Source organism: Chrysochloris asiatica, unplaced genomic scaffold, assembly GCF_000296735.1.
Source record: "Chrysochloris asiatica unplaced genomic scaffold, ChrAsi1.0 scaffold00017, whole genome shotgun sequence".
In the NCBI taxonomy this organism is placed as follows: Eukaryota; Metazoa; Chordata; class Mammalia; order Afrosoricida; family Chrysochloridae; genus Chrysochloris; species Chrysochloris asiatica.
Window position 1 is genome coordinate 31,684,159 of NW_006408535.1, and position 13,593 is coordinate 31,697,751.

The 13,593-nt window shown below is 38.7% G+C and overlaps 1 protein-coding gene across 1 annotated transcript in view; it reads right to left on the reverse strand.

The window, feature by feature from the left end:
- Positions 1 to 13,593, reverse strand: part of RPGRIP1 (retinitis pigmentosa GTPase regulator interacting protein 1) — a 97,895-nt gene that overhangs the window by 17,597 nt on the left and 66,705 nt on the right. The window contains 1 exon segment of the mRNA XM_006835541.1: positions 7,390 to 7,582. Coding sequence (XP_006835604.1) covers positions 7,390 to 7,582 — 193 coding nt within the window.

Consider the following 13,593-nt stretch of genomic DNA (forward strand, 5'->3'; position numbering starts at 1 on the left):
TAATGTTTATCTGTGGCCTTAATACTTAATTTAGTGTGTGTTTTGGTATTTTTTATACTCTGATTACATCCAGGTAGATGTGATCAGGATGTGGGCTTCCCTTTTCACTCTTCTTATTGCTTAACTCAGAGTAACTTTCACAGGTGTTATCTGTTTCCCTGGTATATGGCAGTTGGTATTCTTGCCTGGATTTTTGGTGTTTTTAAGAGTGTGATTATAGCTTGACTGTATGGCAGCAGTTGCTGTCTCTTAGGTAATACAGGGAGAGAAAGAGTTCCCCAAAGGTAAAAGGGGGAGCAAAATACAGCAAAACAGCAACAGCACACACACACACAAAAAAGCCACCAAAACAACAACAACAACAAAACCTAGATTGGCTACTGTAGTCTATAATCACAGAAAGGGGAGAGGAGGGAGAGAAGAAGAAAAAAGTCTGTAGCCTAATATGAGTATGATTTTAATGTCCTCTTTCAGCTTCTTGCCTTCAAGGCCATCTGATAAATTTCAAGATGCTACTGTTATGCTATACCTTAGGATTTAATTTAATTTTCAGACTGTTTTGTTTTTAAACTTTCTTTCCCACTGCACACCCCTTGTTCTGGCCTTTTCTTTATTGAAAAACAGTTCAGGGCTGGCTTTTGGGTTGAGAGTATCTGTGTGCATGTGTGGCAGAAGAACCCACCAGTGGTGGGGGTGGGGGTGTCCACTCACTCAGGCACCTCCTCTAGTCACCAGAATGGAGGTTTGCAAACAGTGGGTGGCCAATGAACAGATAACAAACAAAAAAAAACACAAAGAAAAGAAAATCAGAACAAATCAAAACCAACAAAGTATATTGTCCACCCACCTTTGCTCCGAGCTTCCCTCAGTGTTATTCCGTGGTGGGTCTGTTCCCCTGCTTGGTCTTGCCGTTTGGTCTCTCCCAAGTTTTTGGTTCTGGGCCTCCAAGCCGGCAGATTCAAAAGTACGCAATTTCTTACTTCCACTACAAGTTCCACTAGCTATAAGCCTTCAAACTTTTAAAATATTCCCACCTATGTGGTTCAGAGTTTTGGAGATCTGCCCTGAACCCACTTCACCTGGTATTCTGTAGTATTGCTGAGAGCGAACTTCACTGCACCTCTACCCTATCCACCATCAAGCCCCACCTCGACATCTTTGTTTTTCAGTACTTTAAAAGAGGTCTTTTGCAGTAGATTTGCATAATGCAAATGTGTCCTTTGATTTCTTGATTGCTGCTTCTATGAGTGTTGTGGATCCAAACAAATTGAAGTCTTTGGCAACTCCAATCTTTTCTCCATTTAGCATGATGTTATTTATAGGTCCAGTTGTGAGAGTTTTTGTTTTCTTTACCTTGAGGTGAAATCCATACTGAAGACTGTAATCTTTGATCTTCATTTAAATTATCTTGATCTAAATCCTCTTCACTTTTAGCAAGCAAGGTTGTGTTATCTGCATATTGCAGATTATTAATGAGTCTTCCTCTAATTCTGATGTTACATTCTTTTTCATACAATCCAGCTTCTTGGATTATTTGCTCAGCGTACAAATTGAGTTAATTACAGTGAAAGGATATAACCCTGGTGCCCCCTTTCCCTGATTTTAAATCATTCAGTATGCTTGTGTTTTGTTTGAACAACTGCTTTTTGGCCTATGTACAGAATACTCATGAACACAATTAAATGTTCTGGGATTCCCATTCTTCACAATGTTATCAATAGTTTGTTATGGTCCACATTGTCAAAAGCCTTTGCACAGTCAATAAAGCACTAGTAAGTATCTTTCTTGTATTCTCTGCTTTCAGCCAAGATCCATCTGGCATCAGCAATGATATCCCTAATTCCACGTCCTCTCCTGAATCTGGCTTGAATTTCTGGCAGCTCCCAATGGATGTACTGCTGCAACTATTTTTGAATTATCTTCAGCAAAACTGTACTTGAATGTCATATCAGTGATATTGTTCTATGATTTCAGCATTCCATTTGGTTACCTTTCTTTGCATTGGGCACAAATATGTATCTCTTCCACTCTGGCAAAGAATATTGAAAGTACCATGGACTAACAGAATAATAAATCTATCTTGGAAAAAGTACAGCCAGAAGCAAGGATGACAAAGAGTTTGACTCTTGTACTTTGGACATAATATCAGGAGGAACTAGTACCTGGAGAAGGACATCATATTTGGTAAAGTGGAGGGTCATCAAAAAAGAGGAAGACCCCCCAACAAGACGGATTGGCACAATGACAGCAACAATGAGTTCAAGTATAACAACAATTGTGAGAAGGGACAGGGCCAGGCAGTGTTTCATTCTGTTGTGCATACATAGGGTCACTATGAGTTGGAACCGACTTGGAAGCACCCAAGAAGAACAACATCCCAACATCTATTCTTCCTTACCTCTTTACATGAGAATGTTGCAGCTCAAATAACTTACCCTATGTTTCCCAGCCTCCTTCTTAGCTAGATAAGGCCAAATGATTAAGTTCTGGTCACTGTGTTATATGAAACACCAGGAAAGCTGATTAAAAGGCTTACCTGGGAAATATTCTTCCTTTCTCTAGCAACCATCAAAGGCCATGGGTTAATTAAGAGGGTAGAAAGCAAGGTGTCAAGGTGACACAAATCTTCCAGAGCCGCACCATTAAGACAAAGATTTGTGTTTCAAACCATCAAGAAATATCTCAGAAGGCCTGGTAAGCCTATGAAGTATAGTTCTACTCTGGAGTTGGAATCAACTCAATGCCAACAATGAACTGATAGAAAGGAAAGATAGTATCATGTGACTGCCATGAGAGCCCTCAACTGTCCCCCTCTGAACTTGTTTAACTTGAGTGAGAAGCAAAACTTCTTTCTTGTATGATAGAATATACTAAAATGAGATATAATAAAAAAAGAAAGAAAAACAAGTCAAGAACAAAAAAAAAGTAAAATAAACACTTAATAGATGATGATCTTGTTAAGTGCTGTTAAGTCAGTTTAGACCCATAGTGACCCTGTATAGGGTTTCAAAGGAGCAGCTGATGGGAACATAAAATTAAGGAAATCTCTCAACAAGTAAAAAGAAAAAGAAAAAAAGATGGAGAATTTTAGGATGAAAATGATAAAATTCGAGGATCAATTCTGAAGACCCAACATTTTACTAAGAAAAAGATAAAATATTGGGGACAACATTATCAAAGAAATACAATAAAATATCCCAGAACTGAAAGCCATGAGCTGCCACAATGAAAGAGTCCATAGAATAGCCAGGAAAAACACACGTTATTCTGAAATTTCAGAACACTAGATACAAAGAGAAGATCTTAATTTTCTGAAGGGAGTGCTTGTTGTTGTTGTTGTTGTTGTTATGTGCCGTGGAGTCGGTTCCAACTCATAGCAACCCTGTACAGGGTTTCCAAGGCTGTAAATCTTTATAGCAACCCTGTACAGGGTTTCCAAGGCTATTAATCTTTATAGCAACCCTGTACAGGGTTTCCAAGGCTATAAATCTTTATAGCAACCCTGTACAGGGTTTCCAAGGCTGTAAATCTTTACGGAAGCAGAGCCTCATCTTTCTCCCGCGGAACAGCTGGTAGTTTCGAACTGCTGACCTTGCAGTTCGCAGCCCGATTTGTAACCACTACGCTACCAGAGCTCCTTTGAAGGGAGTGCTAGTGTTCATAAAAAAGGTTAGACTTTTCACTTGGATCTAGGATACCACAAACCAGTTGCTTTCAAATTCTGAATGAAAATGTTTGCCACCTAGATTTCTGTTCAAAATATCAATCAAGTGTGATGATAGAATAAAGTGACTTATGTATTATAAATTTATTTCCAATAATATTTCTTAATAAATTAGTAGAAAATATGATCCACAAAAACAAGGAAAGTCATAGAAAGAGCATGACAGAGGATCCAGGAGACAGTAAAACCAGTATAGAGGGAATTGGAGTCCTGGTGTGGCATAATAGGATAAGCACAAGGTCCACTTGAACTGCAAGATTGGCAGTTCAAACTCACCAGCCGCACCTTGGGAACCCTACACAGGGTCACTATGGGTTGGAACCGACTCAACAGCACTTAACAACAACAACATGAAGGAGGGAACCAAATCAAATTATTGGGATGGTAACAGTGGCACTGCTGGACTGCAAGATCAGTTTGAATCACAAGGTTGGTAGTTCAAGCTCATCAGTCGCTCCTTGGAAACCCTATACAGGGTCACTGTGAGTTAGAATCGATTCGATGGCAATTAACAACAACAACAGTGGGATAATAGCTTAACAATGAGCTAGAAAGGAGTAAGAGGATGGAGAGAGTTTCTCCAGGGAGAAAAAAGGATAAATATACAAATTATTTAATAGGTCTGATTGCTTGAAGCTGTTAGAGGATTTAAAAAGAATGATAAAAAAATGGTTATAGCAGTACATCAAGAAGGAACTGCCAGAAATTCAAGTTGGTTTCAGGAGAGGACATAGAGCAAGGGGTATCATAGTTGATGTCACATGGATCTTGACTGAAAGCAGAAAATACCAGAAAGATGTTTACTTGAGATTTATAGACTCTGCAAAAGTATTTGATTGTGTGGATCATAATAAAGCATGGATAACGTTGTGAAGAATGGGAATTCCAGAGCACGTAATTATGTTCCTTAATTATAAGGAGCCTGCCCATAGACAAGGAGGCAGTGGTTCAAACAGAGTAAGGGAATACGGAGGATCCTGGTGGTGGTAGTTATGTGTCGTGGAGTCAGAACCGACTCCTAGTGATCCAGCACAGGGTTTCTGAGGCTACAAATCTTTACGGGAGCAGAAAGCCTCATATTTCTCCCATGGAACAGCTGGTAGTTTCAAACGCTGACCTTAAGGTTCGCAGCCTGATTCATTACCACTACACTACCAGAACTCCTTACGGAGGATACTACATGGTTTAAAATCAGGAAAGGTGTGTGTCAGGGTTGTATCCTTTCACCATACTTATTCAATCCGTATTCTGAGAAAATAACCAAGAAGCTGGACAATATGATGAAGAAAGAGGCATCAATATTGAAGAAAAACCTATTAACAACCTGCAATATGCAGATGACACAAATTTGCATGCTGGAAGTGAAGAGGACTTGAAATAATTACTGGTGAAGATAAAAATCTGCAGTATGGATTGCATCTCAACATAAAGAAAACAAAAATCCTCATAATTGGACCAATAAGTAACATCACAATGAATAGAGAAACAACTGAAGATGTCAAGGATTTTAGCAATCAAAAAATTAAGCGATGTATTACACTGGGTACACCTGCTACAAAAGACCCCATCAATGTGTTAAAAGTGAAGATGTCATTGGAGGACTAAAGTGCACACACCTCATCTATGCTATACTATTTTAATTGCCTCATATGCATATGAAAACTGGACAATGATTAAGGAAGACCAAAGAAGAATCAATGTGTTTGAATTTTAGTTTTGGAGCAATATATTGAACATACCATAGCCTTCCAGAAGAATGAACAAATTTATCTTGAAAGAAATACAGCCAGAATGACCCTGAAAAGTGAGGCTGGCAAGAGAAACTTCATCTCATGTACTTTGGACATGTTATCAGGCAGTAGCAGTCCCTGGAGAAATATGTCACATAAGTGCTTGTAAAGTAGAGAGTCAGTGAAAAAGAGCAAGACCCTCAGTGAGGTGAATTGATACAATGGCTGCAATCAAATATCTAAATGATTGTGAGGACTGCGCAGAATTGGACAGTTTTCGTTCTATTGTACGTAGGATCCCTATGATTTGGAACTGACTGGACGACACCTAACAGCAACAACAACAACTTCATGAAAATAAAGCAAATGAAAAATGGAGGCAAGCAAAATAATAAATAAAAATGTATAGTCAGGTTCATACTATTTGGCTCTCTACAAAAAATTTATATTTAAATAATAATGTAAACAATTAAAATTGGTTTAAATAAAAACCATCACCAAACTATAATGAAAGGAAAGGACATGGGGGTGGTGAAAGCGATCTAAATTTATGTTCCAAGATAGGAAGCTAGTGGACTGTGGCACAGTGGATTATTTAATGTCTCTTCTTAGCCATAGTCTTTGTAAACTCCCACCAAACAATATTTTTGCTTTGATGGGTCTTGGTAAGAAAAGGTGGGAGAAGATGCTGATTGGATATGTATGATTCAGCTGTGAATGGAAAACAGGGCTAATTGTGATTTTATATTTGCTGTAACTCCAGCAAATATAAAATAAGCCGTCTCAGAAACAGGAATACAGGATGATCTCACTACCATTAAAGAAGAAGAACTGGGAGTGAAGCACGTTCTTTGGACCCAGAGATCCCTGTGCAGTGAACCTCCTTGACCCAGGGACAGAAAGCTGTGACATTAGAGGAAGACAGAGGAGCAAGTCAAGAGCCAGAACACAAGAGAGAACAGTGGCTTCCCAGCCTATGGAGTGAATAAAGCTGAGTGATTTGGAGCAGGAGGCTTGCTTGAAGAGTAAGTTATCTTCAGGTACTCAATTGGGAAGCACACTGACTCTGTAGGATAAGCACTGGACTTCAAACAACAAGGTCTGCAGTTTAAGACCACCAGTCATTCTTCAGGAGAAAGATGAGGCTTTCTGCTCCCACAAAGATTTATAGCCTCAGAAACCCTATACATGGACGCTATAAATCGGAACCAACTTGATGGCACTTAACAACAACAACAAAGATTTGCTGACCCAGTGCTTTCAGACTGAGGCATATGGTGGAGTGTACGTCCTGTGGGCATTTATCAGCAGCCCTAAAAGAGCTTTGTACCATTGACCAGGTACACAAAAATCAAGTGTTGTATTACACTTGATTTTTTAATAACTGTGGGCATGGTTGAGGAAAGGCTGTCCTGACTGGCACAATTTGTGCCCTAAGCATTTTGACTCTGACTTGTAACCTGATAACTTCCCCAATAAACCCCGTAACTGTGATTATGGTGCCTGAGTTCTGAGTGGCCATTAAATGAATTATCAAACTCAGCTGAGTAAGAGAGGATTCTGGGAGGCGTGGTTTGTGATATTTTCTCAGGACAATGTTTAAAACTGATTAATTTGAAAATTGCACTCAAAATATTTTTTAGAAATATGGAAGCAAATACCAGAAGAAATAGCTGAAAAAGTTCAAATGAATTGTGGATGACTGTGGTGGGAGATGAGTTGTGGAGAAGGATGGGGTAAAGGACTGATTCTTCTTAATTAAAATATTTTTGGCCTATATGACTTTTTAAAAGACATATGCATATACATGATAATTGATAAATAAAATGAAATGATTGAATATACACCGTAGAATCTAAGAAGTTGATGGTAGTTCTGATCTCTCAGTCTAACACTGTCAGCCTTCTCTTCCCATAAGCACACACAGTGCCTCACCTTTACTAAAGTGGAAGTAAATCTCTTCTCCTGCTCTTGGCTTCCTCAAGGATACAGGAGTCTCGGTCTCCGACAGGGGTAGATCGTAGAATCTGTACTCCACATACACCTGTTTCACATTCTCGTCAGACATCACTTCAGCCTCTGGGTAGAAGGCCAGGGAAACTATCTCAATGCGCATCTTTTCTGATCTCTGATAAGGAAAAACAATTATTTCCCAAAGGTTAGTTATCCTTCAAGTGTTGTATTCCATCAAATTAACACAGTACTCTGTAGAAATCATCACATTCCCCTCTATTTAGCATAGTACCTGATGAGAACCAATTTTGGGTAAAACTGGCACCAAGAGGCAAGCTGACTGAAGTGCCACAGCTAATCGGGGGGAAATTTGTAAAGGCAATCTAGTTGCTCTATCTCCCAGTCCAGTGAATCATCCCAGCCAAGCAACAGAAATCTTTTCTTAAGCTTTCTTGATGAAAACCAAGCCAGTATGTTCTCAAGGCTTTTAGACCTACAGATTGATAAAAGTGGAGCTTTAGCTGCCTTGGTCACTCACTGTAAGTAAGCCCTGGAAGCACAGGGGTTAAAGTTCTCAGCTGCAAACCAAAAGGTTTGCAGGGGAAAGATGTGGCTATCTGTTTCTGTAAAAATTTACAGCTTTGGAAACCCTATGGGGGCAGTTCTACTTTGTCCTGTCTGTTACTATGAGTTGGAATCAACTCAACAACGATGGTAGAGGGTCTTCTGACTCAGCCACTATAGCAAATAACTGCTTTCTGGGACCACCTAAATGCAGGCTATCAGAGTACCCTGCCCTCCACAGCAACTCCAGTACTTCCATCCAGCGCTTCAAAGCAACCACCACCACTACCCTCTCTTGTTTGTCCCCATATCCATTTTGGCTTTAAGGACTCCAGAAGGAGACTGACTCTGGTTTCAAAGCCAAATGAGACCGATTTAAGTCAAGTCAATGTCATAACACTACTAAAGAGTCAACCCAGATGGCGCTCTCCAGCCATAATGTTCCCCCAATCTTTTCTTTCCTTAGGAAGCAAGTGGAATTCCTGTGCCTTTTCCTAAAAAGCTTCACAAGCAAGATTTCTCAAAGTATAATTCTGGGGTCAACTGCATCAGAATTCTATAAGGGTTTTAAAAGGAAGATGAAGCTACTTGGGATTGTCCTTTCAATAACCACGACCCTTTCAAACACCTACTGTACGTACTTCTGACTCTAAACATTGTTTTCTAAAAATGCGAGTTTTGACACTTTAATGAATCAGTTGACTTTTTTTTAAATGAAAGACTACAACAGAGCAGAATAGAATATGTACCATTTTGTGTCATTTATTTGAAGGCAAAGCAAACCCAATATTAATAAGAATGTTAATGTTTTGTTTTAAATTCTGAAAAGATACATTCCAAAATTTAAAACAAAACAATAGGTTTATAAAGTGAACAATAATACTATGGAGACACACATTCCATAGACTAATCAACCATTTGAAACTAAGATGGAGGCATTTGCCCAATGACAATGTTCAGAAGACAGACAGGATTTTAGGAAACAAGGAGAAACGCAAATGGGAAACAGAGAGAGGAAGTGGAATAAGCGATGCTGCATTGTTGTGATTGTAACTGATGAGATGAAGCAATGTGTATATGAGTCATTGAATGGAAAACTGAGATGCTCTGTAAATCGTCATCCAATTCACAATAAAAAGTTCAAAAAATGAGAAAAAATAGAATCTACACAAGGCATTGCAATCAATGAGATGAAGCAAAATGTGGAAAAGTTATTGAATGGAAAGCTGATCAGCTCTATAAACCTTCACCCAATTCACACAAAAAAGTTTAAAAAAAAAGCAAGCACTATACACAGCAAAACATTTGGCAATTAAAAAACACACACAACTTTCAAAACAATGTTTTTCTTTGGGAAGAGGAGGGAGCTGAGACACTGGGTGGTGGTCAAAGGAGAATTTGCTTTATCTGTAATATGCTACATTTTTACAAAAAAAAAAACTGTATTCTGACCTCATTTATGTAAATTTTTTAGCTTTTAAACAAGCTAACAAAACTGGGTTTGTTATCAAAAATCTTTAACTATGCAGATTACATCTATTTAACTCTGAAAACAAAGATTAATTAGGGAGGTCCATTCTTGATAGGAGTCCTGATGTGGCGCTATAGGATAAACACTCTACCGCATGGCTGAACTGCAAGGTTAGTGGGTTGAACCCATCAGCCACTCCTGGGAAACCCTACATAGGGTTGCTATGAATCGGAACCAACTCGAAGGCACTTAACAATATTCTTGATAAGATTCAAATTTTAGCCAGGTGCACATGGAGGCTTTATTAACTTTGAATAGGTTGAATAACATGAAATTGACAGAAGTCACCCATTTTTTATGTATAAAAATGGCAGTTTCATATACTTCAATCTTATAGTTTCCTTTGATCTAGAACCCTTTTGTAACTGGCTCTATTATAGAATTTTATTGGAACTGAAGAACAAAAGGAATATGCAATTAGTATATATTAGCATATGCCACTACTCATCTGTCAGTTTGTCACACTGTGGTGGATTGTGTGTTGCTGTGATGCTGGAAGCTATGCCACTGGTATTTTAAATACCAGCAGGGTACACTCATGGTGGTCAGGACATTCTGGACACTTGGAATTGAGAGTGTAAGAAAAGGCTCATTCTCATGGGCCTGGATAAACACTACTGGTGACGAGAAGTAACCTGAAGTGATAGAGAAATGAAAACCATGACTCCCTTCTTACTGTTGTTGTTAGGAGTTCTGGTAGTGCAGTGGTTACGAATCCAGCTGCAAACCGTGAGGTCAGCAGTTTGAAACTACCAGCTGTTCCGCGGGAGAAAGATGAGGCTTTCTGCTCCCGTAAAGATTTACAGCCTCGGAAACCCTGTACAGGGTCTCTATGAGTTAGAACCGACTCCACGGCACATAACAACAACTGTTGTTGTTATGTGGAGTGGAATCAGTTCCGACTCACAGAGATCTGTATAGGGTTTCCAAGGAGCAACTGGTGGGTTTGAACCATAACCTATGGTTAGCAGCCAGTGCTGATCCTATAGTGCCACACCAGGACTGCTTTTTACTGGTTGTTGTTGTTAAGTGCCGTCGAGTCGGTTCCGATCCATAGCGACCCTGAACAGGGTTTCTGAGGCTGTAAATCTTTACGGGAGCAGAAAGCCTCACCTTTCTCCCACAGAGCAGCTGGTAGTTTCGAACTGCTGACCTTGAGGTTCACAGGCCGATTCATAACCACTACGCTACCAGAGCTCCTTGGTAGCTGTTAAAAAGGGGGAGGGGAACCTTTTCTATGGTCCATTCAGAGCTGAACATTGATTCCTGGACCGAAAGGGACTTCTAGTGGAGGACCTCAGTGGTTTAGGTAGAGGTCTTCTGAGACTTCTTGGAGGGAAGGTAAGTATACTGAGCCCTTAGGAGCCTCATGCCAACAATAAGCAGAGTCTCCTGGGAACAGTTCTGCCCACATCCTATAAACACAGGCCTGTCTTAATTCTGGGCCCATCAATAGGCAGTTAAAGATTCAGATGCACTGTGATTAGCTTGGTTTTTAGCATTTAAATTATGTTATTAAGCCTATTCAATTGACTCTGGCAGGAAGAAATCCTAGCCTCTACTCTCTTTCTTCACCTTAGGGGTCACCATCAGACCATGAAAATTTGACCTTGAGAATTAGACTAGTTCAGAGAGGACAGACTATTGTCATTGTCAACAACATCATCGTCACTATCATTTAGTGCTAACTTTGTCCTGGACACTCTATTAAACCCCTATCATACATTACCTTATTTAAACCTTGTCATATTTCTTTATAATAGAGGAATAATTAATATTACCACTTAGTAGAATAAGAAACATTAGAGGTTAAGTAACTTCCCTAATGGGGCATTCTACACCACTGTCTTAACCCAATCCCCCAAAGCCCTCTAAACGGTACTGCCTCCTCATTACCCAGGCCATTCCCACCTAGAGAGTGGCAAGAACTCAGGTGTATTCATTCTTCGGGCTTCAACTGCCAGTATCTTTTATGCCTAATGATTTTAAATACAATAATAACTATAGTATGCCCAGAACCGGGAAGCGTTTCATTCTGTTATGTATAGATAGGGCTGTTATGTGTTGGTACCGACTCGATGGCACTTTACAACAACAACAATATACAAGGGGATTTCAAAAAATTCATGGAAAAGTGCCATTATCTTTTCATTCCAATTTTCCACAAACTTTTTGAAGCCCCCTCAGGTGTGTGTATTTTAAGTCTAATTTTATAATAATACTATTTTTTTTCTTAAGTAGTTTTGATATTTAATTTATCAATTAACATTTTTGAGTACTCAAAGACTTTCTAAAAGGAAATTTTATTTTTGATCCTTTAATTTAGGATAATTTAGCCTTTAATTTTCAGTTTTATCCTGTAATTTAGCAGTGGCTCTGGAGGATAAGGAAGGAGTCCTGGTGTGCTGCTGTGGGTTAATGTGCTGGACTGTAAAGTTGGTTTGAACCTCAAGGTTGGCAGTTCAAGTTCACCAGCTGCTCCTTGGAAACCCTAAGCAGGGTCATTATGGTTCGGAACTGACTCAACGGCACTTAACAACAACAACTGGAGGATAAGTGCTAAACTGAGAACCACAAGGTTGGCACTTTGCTCACCAACTGCTTACCAGGATAAAAATAAAGTTTTCTGCTCCCACAAAGATTTACAGCCTCAGAAACTCTAAAGTGTTGCTATGAGTCGGAACAAACTCCACAACACTTAACATCAACAGCAACAATAATTTAGCATAACATTTAAAAATGTAATCTGACTGATTTGTTATAACTCAAAACTTTGTGGATCAGCTGGCTGCTTTTTTGGGTTGATCTGAGAAGTAGCATAGTTTAAAAACCTTGACCGGAGTGTTGGCTTTGCCACTAACTGTTTCTGTAATTATGGACACATTTAATCTTCTTCGTCCTTATGATGCTATCTTAGGTGCTTCATGATCTGAACATACTGTGGTTTTAAACTGCCTTCTAAATATTCACCAAGATATTAACTATGTAATGTCTGAAAAAAGATAATATAGACAAAAGTTCAGAGTAAGATAGACTTAAATATTTGTCAAAGTAAATGTTAAGTCTATTGACTTTGGTTGTTCATCCTTACACCAATATCATTTTTCTGCAAATCCTCAGCACAAGTCTGACCTCCAAGAAAGATTTTTCTGTACTCTACAAAAACAGCTAACCTTTCAAACCTTAGAATTTATATCACATAATCTAGACACTTGATTTTATTCACCTTGTATTATTCTCTAATGCCTCTAATGAGGTTCATAATAAGCAACTTCAATTTTAATCATTCATTCAGCCACTCATCCAGTACATATTTTTTGAGCACCTAGCTAGTGGCTCAAGAAAACTGATTCTATTTTCTATCTCATTTGTAACTCCAGCAATGATGGTTGAAAATATCTTTGAATATTTGCTCAAATTTATCTATATCTACATCTATAGATCCATCCATTCTCAATTAGTCCCAATAAAAATTTGAGGCTAATCTCACTCCCTGACTTCAAATTTTACTACATGGCTACAGTAGTCAAAACAGGTTGGTATTGATACAATTAAAGATACATAGATCAATTGAACAGAATCGAGAATCCAGAAATTAACCCATTCACATACAGCCAACTGATTTTTGACAAAATACCTAAATATATCACATGGGGAAGTGATACTCTCTTCAACAGATGGTGCTGGCAGAACTGGAAAACAATATGCAAAAGATTGAAACAATATCTTCACCTCACGTTGTATATAAAAACCAACTCAGCATGCATTAAGGACCTAAATGTGAATCCCAGAATTATGAAGGCCATCAATGAAAAAATAGAGACAAATGTGAGGGCAGTAATTCAGGGAATACACAGACTACCAAACATTTTGAAAACTACACAAACAAAAGTAGACAAAATAGATGAGTGGGACATACTAAAAATTTAAAACTTATGTGCATCCAAAGACTTCACAAGAAGAGTAAAAAGGGAACCCACAGAATGGGAAAAAATCTTTTGCAATGACACATCAGACAAGGAACTTATTTCTAAAATATATAGAAAACTACAACATCTCTACAAAAAAAGACAAACAACCCAATTTAAAAA